Source organism: Sinocyclocheilus rhinocerous, unplaced genomic scaffold, assembly GCF_001515625.1.
Source record: "Sinocyclocheilus rhinocerous isolate Xijiao unplaced genomic scaffold, SAMN03320098_v1.1 scaffold222, whole genome shotgun sequence".
Classification (NCBI taxonomy): domain Eukaryota; kingdom Metazoa; phylum Chordata; class Actinopteri; order Cypriniformes; family Cyprinidae; genus Sinocyclocheilus; species Sinocyclocheilus rhinocerous.
Window position 1 is genome coordinate 162,373 of NW_015625652.1, and position 25,371 is coordinate 187,743.

General features: G+C 37.0%; 2 protein-coding genes across 10 annotated transcripts; one reads left to right on the forward strand and one right to left on the reverse strand.

Moving 5' to 3' along the window:
- Positions 1-1,292: 1,292 nt before the first annotated feature.
- sybu (syntabulin (syntaxin-interacting)) lies at positions 1,293-14,979 on the reverse strand. Of its 8 annotated transcripts, none has more exons than XM_016508346.1 (8): positions 14,723-14,979; positions 9,222-9,276; positions 8,820-9,009; positions 8,483-8,686; positions 6,655-6,754; positions 4,701-4,850; positions 2,741-2,896; positions 1,293-2,619 (listed from the first exon to the last, which is right to left on the reverse strand). In XM_016508346.1, exons 2-8 carry the CDS (start codon positions 9,243-9,245, stop codon positions 1,464-1,466), a joined length of 1,980 nt encoding a protein of 659 aa, XP_016363832.1. In that variant the 5' UTR covers positions 9,246-9,276; positions 14,723-14,979; the 3' UTR covers positions 1,293-1,463. The 8 variants fall into 8 exon arrangements, with proteins under 8 accessions (XP_016363832.1, XP_016363854.1, XP_016363848.1 ...); XM_016508368.1 differs by lacking the exon at positions 14,723-14,979 and adding an exon at positions 14,332-14,406 and having other exon boundaries at positions 8,832-9,009; XM_016508362.1 differs by lacking the exon at positions 14,723-14,979 and adding an exon at positions 14,332-14,406 and having other exon boundaries at positions 4,701-4,847.
- gdf6a (growth differentiation factor 6a) lies at positions 9,016-23,436 on the forward strand. 2 transcript variants are annotated; one of them, XR_001636044.1, is made up of 2 exons: positions 9,016-9,091; positions 21,598-21,669. XR_001636044.1 is itself a non-coding variant. In XM_016508400.1 (2 exons), the coding sequence occupies exons 1-2, from the start codon at positions 17,846-17,848 to the stop codon at positions 22,476-22,478; spliced, it is 1,218 nt and encodes a 405-aa protein (XP_016363886.1). In that variant the 5' UTR covers positions 17,667-17,845; the 3' UTR covers positions 22,479-23,436. The 2 variants fall into 2 exon arrangements, 1 of the variants encoding a protein (XP_016363886.1); XM_016508400.1 differs by lacking the exon at positions 9,016-9,091 and adding an exon at positions 17,667-18,182 and having other exon boundaries at positions 21,598-23,436.
- Positions 23,437-25,371: the final 1,935 nt, after the last annotated feature.

A 25,371-nucleotide genomic window follows, 5' to 3' on the forward strand; every position in this document is an offset into this window, starting at 1 on the left:
ATAACACCACTTCTGAATTATTGGTGTGAAAAGTTCCAAGGCCTGGGTTTAAAAGCGAGATTTAGAAAGAAGATAACCAGTGTGAAAAACCCTCAAAATATCTGTCATTTCCACTAAGGATGTAATGTAAAATTATGCAACAAGTGTGAAATGTTATTTTATTAAAAATATTAATATTTTTTTGAATCCATTTTACTAATATTTAAAATGTAATTTCCATCACAAAATGTTAAATAATGGTGTAAGTGACACTACAGGTACTTGTACACGTACCTATTTTCTGGCTTGGTAAAATACTGCTTCATAAACAAGTAGCTGTTCAAAGAAACAAAATCTTGTGAAGAGCAAAGAATTAAATTGTATTAATCTAGGATTAAAGCTTCAGGATTAAAGATTAAGGCTCACTTTACTGATTTAACTCACTTTGCTTGGCACATCACAATGTTAAACCTTTTCGTAAAACAACACCTTCCATAATGGGTTAGTGGAGATTTTTTGTACATCTATTTTATTAATACGAGATATAGCTGAAAAGCAGGCCCAGATGAAATCTACAGACGGTTTTTCATTTTCAGCACTAATTTAATGGGGAAATCTTAACTAATTACAAAAATACTCTACTTCTATTGGTAGGCTGAAAGCATTATCAAATTATCCAAAATGTTTAATAGGCAGGATTGCAGAAATGGTGAAGGATTTGTATCACTTTGTAAAATGTCATTCATTCAAAGTCTTTAGAGCTTTTTGTGGACACTGATTTAGTGTGGGCCTAAACAAGTAATACAAGTTTAGAAATCATGCAATACCTTGCAATAACGCACAAAAATCCAAGCTTGGAGGGGTTTTCCATGCTTTAATAATAAATATAATGATATACATCTGATATAAACAAAAATATTGCACATAGCTCAGGCACATAACAAGTGTTCGCTGTACTGTTGCAAGTGCTGCCTTTCAGGAAATTGTTAGTTTACAGAACAACATGTAAAAGCTCTAACTCCAGGGAGAGAAATACAGTTTCACTTAACAAAACGCTGAATACATTTAAGCTTTGGCAGAAGGTTTTAGTTCTTTTGGAACACAAGTGACATTTTAACTACAACAAAAACAACGGTCAACTGACAGTCAACCCCTATTGCTACTCTAAATAACTTTTATAAAAAGCAGGGAATAGCAGTCAGCAAAGAACAAGACTCGAGCAACATAATCGCCCACCCAGATGATCAGATTATGCAAAAATATTTATATACACAAACATAAGGGCAATAAATAACAAAAAAAGAAAAAAGTTCCTTCACATCCCCTTAATTTCATCCTTTGTGCCTCAAAAATACACAGTGCAAAGTAGGAATGTTGCAACTAAACGGAAAATACGTGTACGCATATAAATCACAGGTGTACAAAAACAAAATTTCTACTTGATGACATTTAAGTGCTCTTGCTGTAACTGTGGGTGAGGGCCACTAAGTGTCTGGCCCGTGAGAGACATGGCGGAGTGAGTGCAATCCCACAATGCAACAGCCTCGAATTAAAGCTGCTATGTTGTACACAGGAGCCCCTCCGACCAAACCGTGCTGCGAGTAGAGCCACGCCACGGTGGGCAGAACGGGTGCTGCCACAGCAACCAGATCGACCAAGAAGTTGTTGCTCCAGTGGCTTTTTCCCACCACTGCCATGCTAGAGGTGTTCTTGGGAATCTTCAGGTCGAAATTCAGCTCTTCCATGAACTGGGGAGTCATTTTGAGCTCGGAAAAGCCCAGACCAGAATCATTAACGGTGTTTTGGGCAGGGTTGTTGCAAATTGGGCCAACATCTTTGACTTCTTTATCTTGTGCTTCAGGTAACTCCTCCTTTATGGGTGTTTGTGCTTCAAGCAAGTCCTCAACCTTTTTGGGAACTAGTGCTGAAGGTGATTCCTGCGATTGGTGGGGAGAAGAAATAAGGAGACCAGGGAAGCTGCCACCTTGGAGCTTTAGCAGCTGGAAAAGGAGGGCTTGGAGATCAGCGGTGTAGATCATCTCATCAGTCTGGACACCTTTATCTTCTGCACCAAAGGGGTCGCTAGAGAAAAGCTCCTCTGTGCTCTTTTCCGAGACACTCGGCTCCAAGGTGGACAGCCCTGGTTGAGGAATGATCTTGGTGCCACCATCCTGGCTGGAATCAACGGCAGTGGACATGAGAACCTTCTCGAGAATTTCAGCTCTGTTGGCCATCTCGTCATTGGCCAGCAGCTCACTATCAGCCATCTCCTCCACTGCTTGTTCTTCACCATGTAGCTCCATCTCTAACTTGACTGCAGTGGATCTTTCTGGAGACTCACAGATAAAGTCCAGCGTGGGCTCATCCTGCAAGTCGCAGCCATTCTGTGCCAACTCCATGCTGTGGAGCAAGGACTCCAGCTTTCGGTTTTGGATGTTTATGTCAATGAAATACTTCTGGATGCCCTTGTCCTTCTCCATGAGGCTGTTCTTCATGGTTTCCACCACTTGGCGCAACTGCTTGATCTCTTTGCGTGCTTCTTTGAGAGCTAGCTGAGCTTCCACACGGTGACATTCCTCCTCTATCCAGTCCTCCCGCATACGCCCCAGTTGGGACTTCAGCTCCTCAATCTCAGCCTCCCTGAAACCCATCAGTGTGGAAAATGTACCATGTGATATCAGTTTGCAAACTGTGTCAAAGCTCTTGAGGGAACTACAATTCAGTAATGCATTAGTGCAAGTATTTGAAAGCAGACTCTTACCGGTCACAAACCGTGTTCTGTGAGTCTCTGAGTTTTGTCTTGAGGTGTCGTATGGCTACCTCTTTCTGCTGTAGAGGGGTAAGGTACTGCTCTGGATTGGGAGGCTTGATGCCATGATGGTCTCCGCAGGAATGGTAGCGTACAGGAGTGGTTCTTCTGAAAGTTAAAAGCAAGCTTTTTTAAATTTGATGAAGCATGCTAATATGAAAGCTACAACAAGAGCTGAAGTAATGAACTTTATGGCCTGTTGTCTGTAACAAGTTAATAGCTATGTTTCCATCACCCTGTTTTTATGTGCAATTTGAAGTATTGCATAAGAAACAAGTGAGGGGAAATGCCAAATTTCGAGAGAAAAAAAACCCCTTAATTCGCAAAAAAAAAAAAAAGTTTACACGCTCGCTTGAGGTGGTTTTTGACTTGTGAGAAAAAGGGTTAATGCGAATAAAGGGGAGATGGAAACACATTTTGCGAATAAATTCCTCCATGTGCATCAAAAGTCACGTGACTTTGTGCAATGGGATAGTATAACTGGACTAAACAGCAGACCGATCTGCATCTCAAATGTTATGATCATTCTGAAATGCCTGAGCAAAGTCTTTAATCAAAGTATTTCGGTATAATTGCCTGCCAGAACTACTTACACTGCGCATTTATTGTGTTTCGTCTTGAGGTGCAAGTAATTTATTATATAAGAAAATTATTATTTTCAGTGGCTTCTCCTACTTTTCTTAGTGATATTTAGTGCCAGTTTATCAGGAAGTGACAATTTTGTTCTCTTTGGCTCCTTGGATGGGAACGGTGCTTATTCGCAAATGTTTTATGCAATATTCGGTTTTATGTAATTTTGCACACAAGTTAAATTCGCAACTTTGGATGGAAACCCAGCTACTGTTTCCATCCAAATGCAAAAGCTAAAAGCTTCACAAATATGAAAAACCTCATATTACACAAGTCACCATAACTGCCCTTTATTTGGTCCATTACATTTTGTTTAGGTCAATGGTTTTCAACATGTGGGATGTGACCCAAATATAGACTGCAGGTCTGTTTTGATTGTGTCATGGTCAGCGAGGTAAAAAAACAAAAGCAAATACTATGCAACCAACCATGCAATAGGAGAGCAGGTTAATTATTAATTTAACATTAATATTTAAAGAACATAATGAACTAAAGTACAAAAAGACAAAAAGAAAAAAAGGTACAAATATATTCAAGTACATAAAGAATGAAAAATAAATGAAAGAAAAAAAAAATCATCAAAGCAATGGCCCTGTTACCAGGCACTAAAACTGGAGGCACAATATCCTAGCAACCTGCCATGTTGCTTTGAAGTCAAATTTGCATCTGTGCCAGAGATGGAACAATGGAAGAACAAACAAGGACCCTGGAGAAGCTCAGAAAGGCATTACAGAGCACACACGTTCTGTGCTTAGATAAAAAAAAGAGCAAAATGTTGAGTGTGGGTTATAAATATAAAAAAGGAAACTACACGTACAATACAACCAACCAAATTCACTCCTTTTGACCATGTCAGCAAGAATACCCACTAGTTTCCTTACCCTCAATCACACAAAAGGCAGAACTAAAAGCCCAGAAACCGCACATCATGCTATTAAGCCAAACGACACAGCTTAAATATCTTCAAACATACTGTGTGCACATGAAATATTAATGCCCCTCACCCTCTCTACAAAAATGTAGCACTGAAAAACACTTTACTCCTATCAGCCAGCCAACGGCTTTGCTGTCTGCGTGGGCAAAATGAGAGCAGACAATTGTCAAAATCCCCTCAAAGCCTGGCACAGCCAAACCATGACCAATTTAATCCTTTATTCTGTGAAGAGGTTGAGGACACGATAACACACTATCTGTATTGCGCCTGAGCCCTGCATAGAATATATTGCATCTACCATGTTCTCAACTTCCTTCCATCTGTTTGCTTCTGCCTCTTTGTCCATACCTTCTGGTAGAGCTGGAGTTGCTACTGCTGTTGGTAATGGAGGGGGCTTTGGGGGGCGTCCTGTATGGGGCATAAAGTTCTGCGTCGCGAGGGGCAGTAGGGCTTCCTGCGGGTTTGAACACTGGCAGGCTTCTGATGTGGGGCCCACTGCTAAGGGAGATAAGAACAAGATTGGACAGGACAGTGTCATGATAGGCAAGACACACAGGCTATATTTGGAATAACAACCAACCATGCAACTCATTCTTTCAGCATGCATGGAATATCTTGTTTACCTACTAAATGTGCACTGTGCTTTGAACTTCTATTTTCAGAGTGATGTTTTGTAAATGTTCATACAACTGTATGCCATTAATCTCATAATAAGAACAATGTTGCATGCTGTATCAAACTATTTTACACTATATTAAAAAATGACTTACAGGGGTGGTTGACTGCGATTGAACTTTTTTAACGTTAGTTAGTGTGTAATGTTGCTAAACATAAATATCTGCAAAGTTGCGGCGCTGAAAGTTCAATGCAAATGGAGATATCGTCTTGATGTCTTTTAAAATTCTGGCAGTTTAATGCCTTCAAAAACGGCTCGTAGGGACTACAACAAGCTACTTCCCGGGTTCGTTACGTCACGAACCTAGATAAACCCCGGGAACATGTAGCAAAGGGGGTGAGGCCATGTTGTGCTGCTTTAGAGAAGAGGAAGAGAAAACTAGGGGTGCACGTAAAAATCTATTCATATATGAATCGCAACTCTGTCTTCTAACGATTCTAATGGATTCACAAGTTTCTAAATCAATGTTCTAAAGCAGCGGTTCTCAATCCTGTTCTTCACGTCGCCCTGCATCTCTCTCTCTCTCTCATTCAGATCATCAGCTCAGCTACAACAATGAACTGTTCCACTAATGCACTTATTTTTCACATAGCTATGAGAAGCGGTATACAAGGACGCACCGTCACGCACGTGTAGTTGCCGTACTGTATTAAAGCTTTAATCAGGATAAAACCATATAGGCCTATTAAAAGCTAACAGAAGCAGTAGCATTTACAAATAACCGCGTATCTAAAAATATGAGACAACAAACAAAAAACATACCATTAAGAGCAGTGCTTGCACAGGTTCTGCACGGTCCTCGTCACTAATATTCTCTGGGTCTCAATCGGGCTCAAATAGATAAGCAATTTATAAAACGGACAGTTCCTTGATTCTGATTGGTTGAGCCACATTCAAAGCTGTTGTCAATTACTCTACAAACATACACCTTTGTTTACTTTGTGTGTTGCTTGGCAACAACTTTATTGCAACCACAACGGTTTCTGAGGAACAACATTGTTTGGTGGAAGAACACTGTTTTTATTAATAGCATTACACTTTATTTGCTTATGCCTTTTATTTTGTGAAACCTTACTACATATATGGAATAACCGCTTCGCGTTATGCCTAACAACGCCCCTTAGGTGTTATAAAGTCACTGTAAACTACGGCTTCTTGGGGCTTATTGCTTTAATAGATGACGCCATTGTTTACAATACAACCGGAGCACATGCCGCTGAGGCGAGTGGCAGGACATTTAGATGCGCACTAGAGGCGGTTTAGCCAATCACAACCCACTGGACCAGCTAACCAATCTGAGCCCATTGCGTATTTCTGAGGGAAGGGCTTCATAAAAGCAGGAAATGATCAGCGCGTTTATAGGAGAAGGGACAGCGCGATGTGGAATAAAGGTAAATTATGTGAAAAATAGTGTTTTTTTTTTTAAATGAAACATTAACACATGTAAACACAATCAAGCCTAGGAAAAAAAAAAAAAAGTTACCCACCCCTTTAACATGCAAATTAAAAATTATAAGTCATCTAGCATGAAATATCAAATCTGACAGAGAAAAATAAACAAAAGTATCAGCCATCTTGGATTAGGCTAAAGAAACAAATAAAAAAAAAAAAGCATAAAAACCATACCTGCGAGAAGATGAGTTCTTCCCTGCAGAGTTGCTGGGCAGAGTTTCATGTGTCTTGTAGCTTCCAGTGCTGCTAGATGAGCTGAAATCTGTCTCACTGCCTACAGTGCATAAACATTGGGATCAAAAGTCTAAAGTTTCCTCTAAAAAGGCTTCAACATCAGCAAAACTTATCCATTCAATGGTATCTAAAAAGAGTGTGTTAGTAGAGACTTAAAACCCGCCAAATGCACAACCCAAGCACGTTTCCAATTAGCATAATTCCAGTAGCCAGATCAAAGAGGCCTGTCAGAGGATATAGGGTTACAGACTTCTGTGATGAACATCGTTTGACTCCATTATGGAAGTAGTAAGGCTTGGGAAATCAGGGACTGAATCTTTTAGTGACAGAGGAATCCTTCACATTCGGTTTCTCTCAGCTCTTTTATGTAAGCTTGAATATCACCTTACCTGCAGCCATTAACTTTTCTAGTTAGCTTTAGTATTTAGAACCTGCTGGCAGATGCCATAACTACACCGTTTCTACTTTCACAGCCATTCAAAAGTAGCAATGTTATTATATCTTGCAACATGTTAATTGCTAAATTATCATTATATTTGAAATCGTAAAATTTTTTTAATTTTTATTCAGAGGGCTTTTAAAAACATGATATATTCTTATACTATTTTATTCTTGCTAAACTTAAGACTAAAGAGATATAATACTGATTACCTACTTCCTGGAAGAACCATTGAAGTAAGTGGGAAAGAAAATAGATAACCTTCTGAACTATATTAGACATACTCGTATCAGATCAAGACATATTTCAGATAACAGAATATTTTGGGGAAGAAAAAAAAATCTAAAAATAATCTAAATAAAACGTATTAAGCATTAAATTAAAAATGAGGTGACTGAAAGAGAGATATACTAAAGAGGGGGTAAGATAATTCAGGACTCTGTTTTTACTAAAAGTATTTCCAAAAATATACACACCTGAGAAGCATCTCTTTCCTTTTGACAAAACCATGATAAAGTGCGTACTTTTTCAAACGTGCTACTATCTACCTAACTAACCAAACAAATGTGACTAACTCACTAACAATTACAAAACTGTGCAAGTTGCTCAATATAAATCAAGCTCAAATGCTGTGAATTCTCACAGGCAGTGGGAGGAGCCAACTACTTTAAGTTGCACTGATTGGCAATTTACAAGCCAACCAATCACTGGCCTCTATGAGGAAGGGTAATCAAGCACATGGCACCTGCTACTTCCTGGATTGTGTTGTGTTTTTTCTGTTTTCAAAAAAGACTTCAGAGAAACCCATTCCAGCAGAATCCCTAGAACATTTAAATGGATTAAACAGGCAGGTGTGACCATGACATAAATTAATTACTCATCATACCCTTGTTTCAAAACAGAAGTTTGGAGAACTGTATGTGTTTTTGTGTTTGAACCTGCACCCCAGTGGACGTGCGCACTTGCACACAAGCTGATAAAGATCCCATGTGCAAACTGTCCTTCTATGTACACTAGTTGTGGTTGTTTATGTAACTAACCAAACATTAGATTACTAAACCAAGCGGTTCTTTACTTTTTCGAATACAGAAAACGTGCAGTTCTGTAAACATTGACTATTTGACCTGTTGTCACGGTCATAATCAAAAATCATATATATTTTATTTTCCCTTTTCAATTATTCTGACTGATGTATGTGTTTCTGAGCATTGGAAAGGCAATCTAAAATGAATAATTTATTATTGCTATTATTTTAAAAATAAACCTTGAGAATCTAAAGAAAACAATAGAATATAAAAAAGGTTGCAATAATTGCAGAAATAAAATTACCTTTATTCATGATTGGTGAACGTTGTTGCTTCTCTCGCTTGTACTTCTGTGTGGGTGCGCTCCACTCGGCCACTACGTTCATCCGAACTCTCTTCACCTTGACCTTGCGCTCTCCCAGAGCGGGGGAACCCAGTGGGCTGTTGTCAGAGCCTGAGGGTGTCTTGGTTGGCGATGCACATTGACTGCTTGGGCATCCAGTATCATCTGAGAAGGTAGAACCAAGTGGAAATGACATAACACCCCATTTAAAATTATACTAGTGTGCTTTTCCTTATCAGAGAGGCCATATGAACAAAGGCCAACGACACATAAAAGCCATCAGAGAAGTCATGATAACCTCGTGTCCTACCTGAGGACAGGCTGTTGGGACTGATGGTTCTTTTCGAGTGCTGGGAGCTAATGTCAAAATCCTTGCTCTCCTCTTCTGACAATGGCATGTTGGACGCTGATGACTCCTTTGCTTTAGTACGTAAAGGGTGGAGGACAAATCGAGGGATACGGCTGCGCATGCTTCCCTTTTCCTTTACCTGCAGGAAATGGAAAATCGGTAACTGGGAGCATGGAATGGTGCTACGACTACCTACAGAAAACCTATAGTCAGCATCTGAGGTGAGCTGGTATTAAGCTGTATTATGCTTGGGTCCTTAAAGTAAAATTTTTGTAGTCTTGCTTACATGCAATTAGTCTTACTGTAAGTAAAAACGTGTTAGACAGAAATAATTTAAAGATAGTCCAGCACCTCGTATGTCTGAAAAGGTCCCATTCTTCTTAAATAGGGAATACTTCAAATAAAACTGTAAAAAAAGAAAACAGGTTGCTTGAACATGAGGTTTTGGCATGACAAACAAACCAGAACAAAGGAAGATTATAGTGTAAAAATAAATGAGGACATGACGCAAGATGCCAGGCTGGTTTAACCTAGTTTAGGAATGGTTCTGAAAATAGACTAGAGTGCAGCCTACAATACTTCTATACCAGTCAGTATATAATATATAATAATATATAATTATATAACCAGGCTACAGTACTTATATACTTAAATGCTAAATATAAGTTTTTGCAAAGAATTGTCATTAAATCTTGTTTTCTACCCAATTTAGAAATATAGTGCCGCCTTATACTTGAGTTTCAGCCACCCACTAAATATAAATTAATTCACTAGTACTTGGAATTAAACTACAGGAACACTTATTCTAAATTAAACTGATCCAATGCTATTTTTTAACATGATTCATCTGATGAACAGTGAATTTACCGAGTGTTATGTAAAAGGCTTTGCACTTGGAGAAGGAAGTAATATAGTCAATTTAATCCTCGTCTAGGTACAGAGATGATAAAACCCCATCCTTCTGAATAGCTTATTTAACTGCTTTGGGTGTTCTGATCTGCTCATAACTAACAGACCAATGCCCAACGGCTGAATCGTTTAATATCATGTATCACGCTTGATTGACTATGACGTCATTGGTCCATTTCCTGTTATTAGTGGTGTATGTTGTGGTTGTGTGTGCCTTGTCTTTCAGCATCTCTTTGAAGTTGGTTATATAAGGCTTATGGTTGCGTTCAGTGCGGATGACGTAATTGACCCCTTAAGGTTGACGCTTGTTGCATAGCTGGGTTCTTGCCTCTTTCCGTTTTGTGTTCGGATGCCATGTTTCATTACAAAAGAAGTCAAAGCACAACCTTAATGTAGGTCGCCCATTCCTTTCGGATATAGAAAACGTGCTACTTGTTTTTTGTTTTTTTTTGAGTGTCCTTTTAAATTATTAAAGTATTATGTTGTTTTGGATTTTTGTGCTTTGTTTAAAGAAAAAAAAAAAAGAATTGATTTAATTGTTTTGTCAGCTTTAGTGCAATATTGGTGGTAGAAAGGGAACTGAAATGAAAGGGTACATTAGTATTTAAAAGTGTGGAGTCAGTAAGTTTTTTGTTTTAAAGAAATTAATACTTTTATTCAGCAAGGACGCATTAAATTGGTCAAAAATGACAGTAAAGACATGTATAATATTACAAAAGATTTCCCTTTCAAATAAATTATTATTATTATTACATTTTTATTTCTTATGGTTGCGTTCAGTGCGGATGACGTAATTGACCCCTTAAGGTTGACGCTTGTTGCATAGCTGGGTTCTTGCCTCTTTCCGTTTTGTGTCCGTATGCCATGTTTCATTACAAAAGAAGTCAAAGGACAACCTTAATGTAGGTCGCCCATTCCTTTCGGATATAGAAAACGTGCTACTTGTTTTTTGTTTTTTTTTGAGTGTCCTTTTAAATTATTAAAGTATTATGTTGTTTTGGATTTTTGTGCTTTGTTTAAAGAAAAAAAAAAAAGAATTGATTTAATTGTTTTGTCAGCTTTAGTGCAATATTGGTGGTAGAAAGGGAACTGAAATGAAAGGGTACATTAGTATTTAAAAGTGTGGAGTCAGTAAGTTTTTTGTTTTAAAGAAATTAATACTTTTATTCAGCAAGGACGCATTAAATTGGTCAAAAATGACAGTAAAGACATGTATAATATTACAAAAGATTTCCCTTTCAAATAAATTATTATTATTATTACATTTTTATTTAACATGGACATCACAGTTACATTGGACAAACCATATGCACTTGCTTAAGTGTTTTAGCACACATGCTAATTTTCAACACCAGTCCACGGGAGGCTTTTCAGAAAGCCAAAAAAAAATTAAATTAATAAAATAAAACCAATAACAATACTAATAATAATAAATGATAATAACAATGTTAACAATAAAAGTAATAATAACAATACTAATAAAGAAAAAGGGAAAAAGAAAAAATATACCATAAAAAAAAAAAAGAACAATACATTCAAAATTATTTACATACATAAGCTATAAAGCAAAGACAACATAATCAGACAATATCGCAATAATAATTTGGTATGAAGAACTATTCATGTGAGTACTGTTGTTTGGTTCTTAACCATTGTTTAAGTCCTCTGTTAAAAGCATTACCATTGGTCTCTAGTTTTAAATTAGTAGGTAAAGCATTCCAGAGTTTTGACCCCTTTGCCGAGAAAGCAGATTGGCCAAAAGAGGTCTTATACTTTGGAACAAGACAGTCACCACTAATAGTGGTGTTCTGTACAAAATGTTCTTTTGAATTGCTATTCATCAGAATCCTGAAAAATACAATATAAAAATATTAGGCAGCACAACCATTTTAACTGTGATAACAATAAGAAATGTTTCTTGAGCAGCAACTCTGCATATTAGAATGATTTATGAAGGATCATTTGACACTGAAGACTTGAGTAATGATGCTGAAAATTCAGCTTTGCCATCAAAGAAATAAATTACATTTTAAAATATATTTAAACAGAAAACAGTTATTTTAATTGTAAAAAAATATTTACCGTTTTTGCTGTATTTTTGAATAATTAAATGCAGCCTCAGTGAGCATAAGAAACACTTTCAAAAACATTTAAAAATCTTACAGACTCCAAACTTTTGAACTGTACTTTTTTTCTACTTAGTCAATAAGCTGTAAAATTATTGACTGTCAATTTGCCACTCATGGGAGCTAGACTGTTTTCTCTCTGAGCCCAAGTCAGAGCCTTAGCAACAGAACCTAGCAACAAAGACTTGTCAACACAGAGGAACATTGTCTTTACATAAGCCAGATAGTGGTCAGTGACATTAGTCAGCCATTCAGTCCTTGATTGGTGCCTTGTGTCAGGGCAAGAAGCTTAGTGTTTTTACCTCATGTTAGCCTAATAGAAAAGCTGAGACTAGATTCAGCCTGACACAGTAAGAAGTTACTGATGCAATTTCTCTTAAATCACCTTATCCATCCTATATGCAAATGGCATGGCTGGCTTGAGGTGATAAAGCTGGAGTGCAGTCAGAGTTAGAGGTTATATACTTGTTGACTCATAACACCTTATGTAACATGCTGCTCATATTTTAATTAAGAAGAATGATTTCATGCATAAAACGTGACAAAAAATCAGCTTCATCTCTCAGAATAAAAGGTACAGAGTTGTCACTGGGGCAATAATTTTAAGGTACAAAAGGTACATCTTTGTACTATATTTCCCCTAAATGCTACATATTAGTACCCTAAAGGTATAATATTGGTATTAAAGACATAATATTTGTGTTTTAAAAATAAATATAGTATCACCACCCCAGTGACAGTTTTGCACCTTTTTTTGATAGTGTACATACTGTTTGTTCTTAAGCACTTTTATCAAAATATATTGTAATTTTCTATTATAATCAACATTTTTAACAACTTTTAGTATTTTAATTTCTGATATACAGATATATAACTAAGGCTGTCGTCTTCTAGCTAAATATGTAGTCAACACAACACATCGAGACACACTTTAAATCAGTTGCCTTAGCACCAGTGACTCCTCATTCTGTCATTAGTCCACTAAAGCAGTGATGACTCAAAGCTACTGGAGACGGAGTGTAATGTGTGCTAATGCATTTGCTACTGGCTTTGAGTGCTTTCTCTGCTTGCTAGTTTCAGTGTTGTTATTTGAGCTTGACTACAGGAGAAGATTGTTAAATACAGGCTGACATTGTACATTAATCAGTGTGCACAATCACTAATGCTTGCAGTTCCTTTTCTCTAGTCGCTTCTCTTATATGTAACAGTCTACAGTGTGAGACATTACATACATTTTTAACTGACTATAGGGTTTTTATTATTATTTTATTAGTTTTATTATTAGTATTAGTTTTTATAATTTTTTTTATACATTTCTATTTCCAGTGAGAATTCAGTGCACTTTCTTTAAGAAGACATGAGTTGACATGTTGCCCCACACATTTTTTGTCTTGTTGAACTGATTTTCTGCTTTGTTTCATTTAAGAGTTCAAATGTGCCACTTTTTAAATTTAAACCACTTTTTTAAGTGGTCAGTTGAATGTCATAACATGTCTGGGTCACGTTTTACTCCCAGATGAAAACAAAACAAACAAAAAAAACCTTATACTGTATGTATATATATATATATATATATTAAGTCACAAGGGTATATTTGTAGCAATAGCCAACAATATGTATATTGTATGGGTCAAAATTATCAATTTTTCTTTTGTACCAAAAATCATTAGGAAATTAAGTAAAGGTCATATTCCATGAAGATATTTTGTTAATTTCCTACCGTAAATATATCAAAACGTAATTTTTGATTAGTAATATGCATTGCTAAGGACTTAATTTGGACAACTTTAAAGGCGATTTTCTCAATATTTTTATTTTTTTGCACCCTCAGATTCCAGATTTTCAAATAGCTGTATCTCGGCCAAATATTGTCCGATCCTAACAAACCATACATCAATGGAGAGCTTATTTATTTATTCAGCTTTCAAAAAAATGTACCCTTATGACTGGTTTTGTGGTCCGGGGTCACATATGAATAATAAAATTAAGTCATTTTATGAATCAAATTTATTTATTTAATTTATTACAATATTTACACAATTTTTTTTTATTTTTTACTTTTTTGCCATTTTACTATTTGTCATTTTAATGCCCTCTTATTCTCAAATGGAATTCTTATTCAATTCTTGATACAGTAATTTCTTTACTGTATAACAATATAAAATGCATGTTTTGACTAAAATCAATTTTAATTAAAGGCAGAGCAATATATGATTTAAATATAATAATTCAAAAATGGCTATTTTATATAATTAAATAAACGAAACTTTTTAAACACCTTTATATGTTAATGTTTTATAGCGTTCTGTGAATATTCTGTCAAAACTAGACTCATACAACAACAATTTTCCCACAAAGGGCAATATTAATATTTCAGCTCGTAAAAATAACCTTAATTAAAACAAAGTTTATCGACAGTAGGCTACCTCACTGACAGACGTTTAGCTGCACACAATCTCTGAAATGTCAAATGACGCTTCTGCCCCACCTAAACAACGACTAAAAAAACGAAATAATTTTTTTTAATATAAACTGCATTACTCATCAAAAATATACATTTCATTTTTGTTTTAATTGTTTCTTAAAATTAAACATTAGTCTTTGCTGTAGTCATTACAGCAATGCGTAATTCAAGTTTAGAGCGAACATGTTGACTAGAGGCTATACAAAGAACATGTCGTACGCTATTCTTGTTTTAAAAAACTAGCCTTTATCTACTAATATTAGAATGTATAACATTATTCCCATTAATATATGCGTGTTAGTAAAACCCGCTATGGTAAACAACAGTGTGACGCAGTAAGTAAATACACTTGCCTCGTGTTGGGCTGAATGGATTCCTGTGAGCGAGTGAGTGAGTGAGAGTGAAGGATGCGCTGCTCAGTATCCCTTCAAAACAACACAATGCGCTTTCTCTCGGTCCTCAGCCCTTGTTTTGATCTGATGTGATGGACTCTCAGCCTCAGTCTGCGAGAGAAGCCAGATTATTCCACACAGCACAGCTCAGCGCATCAGTGTATGTGCTCAAGCAGAAGAGGCCGAGGACATTGACATCGCCATGACGACGTAAATCTGACTAATGTTCCAAGTGTGTTATGTAACGAGCAGCAAGAATTAACCCTTACACGGTCGAATGAGATTTAACAGGTCGGATTTATTGATTTGGTTTACTGATGAAAGTCATACTACTCATACCTTATGATTTTATCAAAAGTGACTTATAGAGCCTTGTTTTTGTGCACAGTATTTATGGGTGATGGATGGGGTTTGACCTAAACTCTTAAAAAAGGTTATTTTTTGGCATAGATGGTCCCATGAAGAAACTTTAACATTCATGGAACCTTTCCATTGAACAAAAAGTTCTTTATAGTGGAAAAGAGGTTCTTAGATTAGCCTATTATAATATTCTTCACACTAAGAAAAAAAAAATGCTCCTTTTAAGAATTGTTCACTGAAAGGTTCTTTGGGGAACCCAGGATGGTTCCTCAATGGTTTTTCAAAAATACCAAACCGAAGTAGGCTAATTCTTTATTCATGCAGTCTTCAAACTAACATTTGAAGTGTAGAAATCAAGTACACGGTCAATTGTACTACTGAAAACAAATCCAGGTTTGTTTTATGATAAAATCCCAGGCTGACCTGCTGAAAAGTGGCAAAACTCTCACGTTGACCATGGCTGGGAGACCATATAAGATAAGAAAACCAGCTTAGTCTGGTTTGAGATGTTTATTTGCAGCAGGGTTCGTTCGGTTCATACTTGAGCAGCTCTGCTGACAGTAAAGACTGAGTGCAGCGAGTGGAGGAGTCAGCTCTCCATGGTGCTGAAGTCAATTTACCAAACGAGCGTCAAGTCATTCTCCAGAGAAGGTTCTCCGTGTTAACTCAAAACGATTCAGTATAACATCCTAATTATGTCTATGTTTAATACAAAAAGATATGATTTTATTAAATCTAATTTAGTTTAATAACTTTTTTAATTGATCAAAAAATTAAAGTGCAAGTTCTAGCAAATACATGTGACCGACTGAATATTATATGCATAGTAGGCCTATATCTGCTGTTTGTTATATGAAGGGCGCGCAGTTATAATAATATGGTGTTTCACTGCCCTCTGCTGGTAGATAATAGAACAACAAGTTACGTGTTACTGTTAAAATATCTAAAACGTTATGTTGGAGAACGGATGCATTTGTAAATATGGCCTATTCTAGAGTAAAACATCACGTTGTGAGAAAGTAGTTTATTGTACAAATCTGTAGAAGGTTATGTATTTACAGTGCTTTGTGTTGCAGGGAAAACAATGAAGCTATGTAATAAGCTGCCATGCTGAACTGAAGATTTTTTCATGTGATTTACCATTTATTAATGCCATTATTTGTTGGCTAAATCAATGCTACCAGTTACATTCTCAGCTCAACTTTAGAGCACTTTCAAAAACCACAATGGGTGCCAAAAACAGCCAACCTTGGAGCTATGATTGGTGATCAGCTGACTTTCTCAGACCACATTGCCAAAACTGCCCGGTCCTGCAGATTTGCTTTATTCAACATCAAGAAGATCAGGCCCTTTCTTTTGGAACATGCTTCACAACTCCTTGTTCAAGCTCTTGTTCTGTCCAGGCTAGACTATTGCAATGCTCTCTTGGCAGGTCTTCCAGCCAGTTCTATCATTCACACTGGTATGTGTCTGACCATATTATTGTTGCTTGCATTGGAGTTTGTTGCGTTACATTTGAAAATATTATGACCTTTAAATAATATAATCGACCTACATCGACTAATTGAGCATGGATTTTGCTGGGTTGTGTTATTTTGATCATTTGTGTAATGCAGCCATTTTTCATACCGCAACGCTATTGATGACCGCAAGGAGGCAGTGTAGCGCAAGATAACGGGACAGGTTAAACTGGAGGATTAACCGAGTGTCTGCAGCCACAGCTTTGAGAGGATAAAAGTGAGACTTTTTACATGACAGTTACAATAATGTCTTTCAGCTTTAGGATTTAAACATATACGTATACATTGACAGGACTGCTTGGGAATTAATTTGAACATAAATTTCAATATAATTGCATCCCATTGAAGAAACTTCAAACATGTTCAAGTTATTTGGTCAGTTATTGTGGGCTTACACTTTACAACAATACATTCTCACCTAGCCTGTTCTTTCCTTTACAAATAAGTTCTTCATTTCGACTTTTCATTATAATGGTCATGATTTAATAAGCAACTTTTATTTTCGACGGGACTGGTGCAGTTCTTCGCGAGACGATGTGCCCTGCAGTGAGGTGCTTGTAGTGCAGTAGATCTGTGAATATTTTTGGCGACCTGTTAACATCTGTCAACATGTTAGTCTACTTATACATATATTAATTAATTTATTATATATTAAATTAATATATAATAATAATACATATTTATACATTTAAATATAAATATCAATTTTATACATTTAATCATATTAAAATCTTGTTTTATACTATGTTCTGTTATTCTTTTAAAATAATGATTTTATGCAAGAAAGCACACTTATAATACTTATTCTTTATAATATGCTATTTTTATTATGCATGCTATTAGCATCATCATCATCATCATCATTATTATTATTAATAATAATAATAAATCCATTACTACTACTAGTTATGTTTTTATATAGCAAATATTATAATGACGTAAAAAAAAACTTAGGAGGTGTATAGAGAGTCTAGAGAAGTTCTCCAATAAATCCAGGAGCGTCTGTGGAGTGGGCGTGACTCGTGAGCGAGTGTGTCTGCAGCCTGGCGCTCTTGAGCGTACAGCGCACTTCACTTGAGACACGCAACACAGATCTCGCGCTGTCCGCGCTCGTGAAACAAACACAAACCAAAAAAAAAAAACTAAACAACCGGCTTCACTGGGAGACACGGCTCGCCTTCACTTTTTTGGGGACAGTAACACCATGGATGCCTTGAGAGCAGTCGCCTATTACACGCTCTTCATTTTCCTTTGGAGTTTACCGTGTTGCCAGTCAGCTGCGCGTATATCGCAGAAAAGGAGCAAGGGTGCCAGGAGCGCGTATGATGGACAAAGGTCACCCAAATTTCTTAAAGAGATTTTCGCATCCTCTCCGGGTGCGGGTCGTCGGGATGATTTAAAGGACCCGGTTGTGCCTCACGATTACATGATCTCTATATACAGGACTTACTCCGCCGCTGAAAAACTGGGGCTCAATGCAAGTTTTTTCCGCTCTTCAAAGTCTGCAAATACCATAACGAGTTTTGTAGACAGGGGAAAAGGTTTGTTTTGTTTTGTTTTCTTACATGCATTATCTGTCTGAATTATGCACTGTGCATTTTCAATAATTAGTAATGAACCATTCTTTTACTTTGAAATCTTTATTGTGATAATGTAATACAGGAAAGAAAAATATATGTATATGCTTTAACTCAGACATGAGCAACGACTTTCTGTTAGTAAAAAAATAAAGAAATACTTTTTTTGCTCTAAAAACCATAAATAGACCTAGATTGTCCTTAGAGGGAAAAATAACGAGATCTTCCCCTTAAATTGGATGAATAATTGTTTTAAGGTTTGTTCATGTGCTAAGGGTTTGGTGATCACTCGTCCTGCTTGGGCCACAATTTAATGGTCAGCACGACCTCATATTTCGGCTAGTATAAAGTTATATTAGTTTTACATTGACCCTAAGGCAACATGCCAATAAAACACTAATTGGTGCGTTTTCTAAATGAAGGCAATAAATCTTTCCCTTAACGTCCTCGCGTGCAAGCAGTCCGGGCTGTTCTCACAAACCTCATGCGAGGAAAAAAAACATAATATATTATTAAATGAGCGTTTTTGTTGTTTTGAAAGGAAATATATTATTTGTACAATACAAATACAGTCTTTTTGCTTTCAAACGTTTAAGACTTTTATTTCAGTTTTTTAGAGTATAGTTTTTAGTTGCATTTTCTATTTAACAATGTTATGCGTATTAGTTGCAGTGAAATCGGATTTCTTTGCAACACATAATTGTGTGAACACTGTGGGGGGAAAACGAACGCAAAAACATGCAACAAAAAGAGGAAGGCGGCGCAAACAGTGCACTTTTCCTCTGCAGACAAACGCGTTCGCAGAAAAAACAGAAGCGCCAACTGATTTGATGAAAAAAGCTTAACTTTCCTCACTGATTTTGATTTGATGTGTCATTGGCTATGACCCTTCACTGGACCCTCTGAGGGTTCAAACCGCTGATTGGAGTATTTGAACTGGGTGATCTAATTGAGTGTCCATGTCATAACATATCAAACACTGTCTATTCTCCCGTAATGAACTAGTTCAGCCAGTGGAACATCACCAAAAGAGAAGAGCAAAAACTGGACAGGACCTTACGTCTGTTTAGGTTTGGACAATTGTTGCTTTTTGGGCATTTTGCTGGCTTTATAGCCTTCAAATTGTGGAGAGTTTAGTGCATTACGCGGGGTTACAGATCACAAACGTTTTTATAAGCATCTTAAAGTGCTGTAGCAATCGGTCTGTAACATTTACCGTCAACACTTAATGCAAGAATCAAACTGTTTCAGTTGCCAGGCTTCACTACAGTGTCTTGGCTATATGCACCATGCGCGTCATTCGCTGCTGAATGTCATCAAGAATCATTTCCACTCAAGCGCCGTTCAATTATGATAAGGCAGTAATCTTTTTATGTAACAGGAAGGAATTTCCTCCAAAACAGATAAGACATTTCCCCAAATTTTAGATCGTTATGGTTGCAAGATCAGACAAGAACAAACGGAATGTATGAAAATTACTTTTGGCACTTGTAAGTAACTCATTAAAACGCAGATGGTGCCCCGGTAGCCACACTAAGAGAAGTCTCTCTCTCTCTCTCTCTCTCTCTCTCTCTCTCTCTCTCGTCGTACAGAATCGAATTATTGGAGAAGAATGTTGATTGATTAAAAGCGAGCGATTGTGTGTCTGAAGTGATTTATGAATTTCTGTTAGTGGCCTTCACATGTCTCGGTGATCTTGTTTTGGCCGTCGCGTAAACTCGTTCGACTCTTGCTGTTCGACTCTCGAAAGTTGTATTTCATATGTACAATAATCACTTTTGAACGGGGATGTTGTTTTTGGCGGAAGGGATGAAATATAAGCGGGGTGCATTTTAATGGGGTGGGAGGGAATTCAGAACTGTTAATTATTTGGTGACCTTGTATTCGATTTGTTTGAGGTCCTATAAAAACGCTAATGTGGACCATACGTGCACAGGAACGAAAACAAACATTTAATTTGAATTATTTGACAATTCTGTTCACGCATGGACAAAGAAAGTCAAAATAATATTCATTTTCGTTTTATTTGTAGTAAATATGAATTAAAACTACAACTTAAGTGCCGTTTTTAAGATTTGATTTAGTTTTAACTGCAGTGCAGTTATTTTGTATTTAAGCATTAAAAAGCAATCGGCTCTCAAACAGCCACATTAAAATTAGTCTGGTGTTATTCAAAATTATGCATGTATTTATCTGGGATTTTGTTCAGGCTAAATTATATCTGTGCCTCAGGCGTAGTTGGAGCGATAATAGTTCAGCTGAAATTCTTACATACACAAGCTCACATGAATTCAGATAAATGCTTCTCGTTTGGTCTGTCAGAGAGATAAAAGGCGGTGATAAAGTGCGACAAGGCCTCTGGATTCCTGAAGGGGAAAGAATGCATTAATTGTGCATTGTTCAACACGTACAGTATGTCGCTTTGTGTCTGGCGCACTCTTTTCCCTCAACTCTCCCTCTTTCTCTCTCTTCCTCGCTATGGCTACCAGATCTCTCTTATTTGCGTAGTCACCTGTACATACTTATGACAAATTATTTTGCAAACAGTTAAATTACACACGTGGCGTAAATGTTCCAAATAAAACCACAAATGCTTTAGATCTACATTAGAACATTTTTACGTTCTAAAAGCAACTTTTAAAAAAATTCTAGTGTTTTAGAAAATTATATACCAGTGCTTTATAGACTCCTAAAACCAATTCTAATCTTCAGGACCTATAATGTTCCATCAAGAATTTTTAATCCCCTCAAGAAACATATCCGTCAAAAATGTTTCTTGCTAAATAGCGGGTTCTTTACTGAACATGAGGTGTAGAATATTGGAGAACTTTTAGTTTTAAGAGTGTAGACTTAGAGAAACCACACATTTTTGCAGCACCGACCAAGCAAATATGATTTAAAATATTTGTCAACAATTATCTTGTTCATTTGTGGGCTACAACTGTTTCAGCTTCTTGTCGTTTTCTTGTCTAATTTTAGATGGATACTCTTTTAGACTTGATTTTGAGTGAGTCTGTACCACTTTCCAACTTAAAAACTAAGATAAAGCCCGATCTCTGAGAATGTGAGCCAACAGAGTGAATATTCAACCACGTATCTTCTTTTAATTTTTATTTAGCCTACAAGCTGCATTCTAATATGATTAAATATTTTTAAATGTTGTACATGCTTGTTACCAAACTTCAATGAAACATATTAGAAAAAGAAAAAAGGTAAAATATTTATCAAAACTAATGAAACTGAGTTACTCGGCTGCTGCATCTTCATCATGTTTATTTCTCCTTGTTGTTAACTACTCTTTTATACCTAATTTTTTGTTAATGAGAATGTGAGTCACTCTAAGTGAATCTGACTGCAATTATTTCTCTTTATCTTGCAGACGATCTCACGCTCTCTCCTTTGCGAAGACAAGCGTATCTGTTTGATGTCTCAACCCTCTCAGACAAAGAGGAGCTGGTCGGTGCTGAATTAAGGATATTTCGAAAACCGCCCGGGGATGGCCAGCCGTCCCCATCAGGCGTCTACACTCTTCATTTACTCTCGTGTCGATCAGAGAGGCCGTTGGCTTCCAGATCCCTTGATCTTCAGGATTCCCGAAAAGCAGAATGGGAGGTTCTGGACGTTTGGGGAATTTTTAAAAGCAGACATCAAGGGAATCAGCTTTGTCTCCAGCTCAAGGTTACGCATGGCAAATCTGACACAGAAATGGACCTAAAGCAACTGGGTTTCCACCGGCACGGCCGAACGCAGCAAGAAAAGGCCATATTGGTGGTCTACACGCGGTCTAGGAAAAGAGAAAACTTGTTTAATGAGATGAAAGAGAAGATCAAGTCTCGCGGAGACGACGAGGAGGAGGAGGAGAGCGCGCTGCAGTTTAAAGCGCGGCGCAGACGGAGAACTGCGCTCAATAATCGCCATGGGAAACGGCATGGCAAAAAGTCCAAATCGAGATGCAGCAAAAAGGCGCTGCATGTCAATTTCAAAGAGCTGGGATGGGACGACTGGATCATCGCTCCGCTGGATTACGAAGCCTACCACTGCGAGGGCGTGTGCGACTTCCCATTGAGATCGCACCTGGAGCCGACCAACCACGCCATCATTCAGACGCTCATGAACTCCATGGACCCCAACAGCACGCCACCGAGCTGTTGCGTCCCCACAAAACTCAGCCCCATCAGTATACTTTACATAGACTCCGGTAACAACGTCGTGTACAAACAATACGAGGACATGGTGGTAGAACAGTGTGGCTGTAGGTAGCGAACCACACACGAGGGTTTGGCACCAAGGCATAAAAAACTTGAACGATGCGTAAAGACGCGCTTGAGCCGCCCAAACTGCGCATTCTCACCTATGCAAAAGGGATTCTTCATCAGAGACATTTTTTGACGATTTAAACGATCTCCACCGGCCACTGTTCACGGTTGTGCCAAGTGCGCATGTACAGTTTCTCTAGACTTGGAACAAAATTGTGTTTTAGGAGGTTCGTCGTCATTTTTCTTTACGCATGCTGGGTTTCTTTTTGTAATTACGTGCCCAAAAACCCCTAAATATTTCTTTAAACGAGTCGTCTCTCGGACGAGGCAGGTAGAAAAAACGCCAGATTTAGTGCGTAACCGTCTGGACAGGATTCACTGAGGATTGGGTTACACCATTATCTCTGTGGACTCAGAAGAATGTGGAGACGGGCACCTGTTCAAACTCATCTGTTAGTTATATGGATAAGATACTGTATGGTATATGGATAATAATGAATGAGCAAAACGCAGTGCCCTGGAAACGCTTTTTTACGACGACCAGTGCGTAATTTTCAGGCATTTTCAGCTTTTGGGGGCAAAGGTGAATGTACCAAACACTAAATAAGACAAAGCGATTCTGCTTCATCCCTACAGAGAGAAAGAGAGACTGACTGGCTGACTGACTGGTGCTTTTTTGAGGAGCATCGGGTAACGTTCTCGAGTAAATGTTTTTTGAAGTGCCTGGACCTTTCCACAAAAAAATCCACAAAATGTCGTTTTGTATTTTCTGAGAAGACAAAAAATGGAAATCCATCAACGTTTGCATCTTTACAAAATGCACTTCCGCAACTGTCCAAGTAGTCTGGAAGGAGCGTTTTTTCTATCGACTGACAAGGAAAAAAGAGACTCGAATGCGAGATTATATTTAAATGCACATTAGCTTTGAATGCACTGTTGTTCATTTTATGAGCTGTAAATATTTGTAAAGTAAAACCTAAAGTGCAACGTATGAAGAAATGTAAAACCACATTTCTTTGTTAATGTACATTTATAAATGCACTCAAATCGCTATAATTTCTATTCTATAATTATTTTATTATTTGTGATGTACAGAGTTTCATGATAATCGTGTATTTCTTACGCTGATAAAACAAATTTAATTTAAAATGTATTCATTATTGCCGAGGGTGGAAATACCATTATCGATGTCTACCTCATAATTGCATAGAATCTACGTTCTGAGGTGCATTCAGCTAGAGTTTAAGGTTTTTCCCAAATATATATAAATATATATATATATACAGTATATCAATGGATAATAATCCACACTATTACTGTACTAATAAAAAAATGAATGTACTTTGTGTGGTGCCACTGACTCCTAAGATCCATTTAAATATTTTGACTTTAAAACCTCTGAAATGTTTGAATTATATATAAATCATAGTATTTAACTAGATGTCAAATGACCTACAGATTATATATTAAAACACATTTTTTTTTTTTGATGTAATCTGTAAAATCTATCAGATCAATCAAGGGTCATAATTATATATATATATATATATATATATATATAAGGGATCTGTCTTAATAGATAATAATCCACACTATTAATGGAAAAAAATTATGTGGTGCAACTGACTCCCCAGATACTTTTTATTTTTAAATCATTAAAATTGTTAAGCATATCAATGAAATGTCATGCTTGTCGGCAAAAAAAATCAGACTTGGTTAAAATTGTTTAATCTAATCTGTAAAATCCAGCATGTCAAATTTTCCCAATATTTTATGTACATATACAAATACTGATTCTTATTTTCTCCCACATGCAGTTTTTGGTAAAAAGCACAGTGTATGGCATAAACTACACTGGAAGTCCTTAATTCCACATCATATGATATCAATCTCCCAAGCCTTTTAAAAGGGAAAGTCATTTTATCAGTGAGGTTAAATAATTGTCCCGGGAAACAGGAGATGATGACCTCATAGAAGCCAGTGCAGCAGCTGTTGAAAACCATGTTTCAACTTTAAAAAAATCCTATATGCTTGTTGTTTTCCTGGAAACTGCATTTTGGCTTCCATCATTTTGAATGATACATCACTCTTAGTTTTTAACTACATAAATTAAACATGATATCAGTGTCCTGCATAAAAACCTAATGCTTTATAGATTAGATTAAACTATTTGAATTAGGGAACACACAAGTGCCATTCTTTTGGGCCTGTGCAGATGATTTAGCTTTTTTTCTCCCCCCATTTAAGTGTCATACAGAGTTAAAATGTTTCAGTGCTGTGTGAAGTCTAACATTTCTATTCTTTATTCACTCAGCAGCTTCTTTTCATGTGTCCATCTTTTGTTTCCATTCTACTGACAGATCCTCTCCTGAGATAATCCAGCTCTTCACCTGATCTGTTTCACATTTTTATTAGCTCTCAGACGGTTTTAAAACCCCATGGGATTTCTGAGGCTCGTTTTCACAGTACATTATTAGCAGCGTTTTTATCCTCACATACGTTTCTGCTCCAATAATCAGGCCAAAGTAATGGTGCTAATATGTCGTAGAGTAATGCCTCTCACAGCCACCTCTCAGTGTTTGAATAGCGTTGAAACATGTGGACCACAGAGATTTAAGGAAATACATCTCCAGCGTGGATCTGAGTGTATGAGCAACAGGCTGTTTTCCAATGAATTAGCCCTCCGCAGGTCAAGTTTTCTTAACACAGTAATGTTTCCCAATCTTCAGATGAAAAGGTTGAAGGGAGGGATTGCTTCCATATAGGCATCGGCCTTGGCCTGGAAGCAATTAGGAAATTGCTTTGAAATGCTATATGTTGTCCAGACTCTGTTACAGTATCATGTCACTCTACACATGTTTGTTCAAGGAGGGGAAAAAGATGCTAATGTGCTCTTT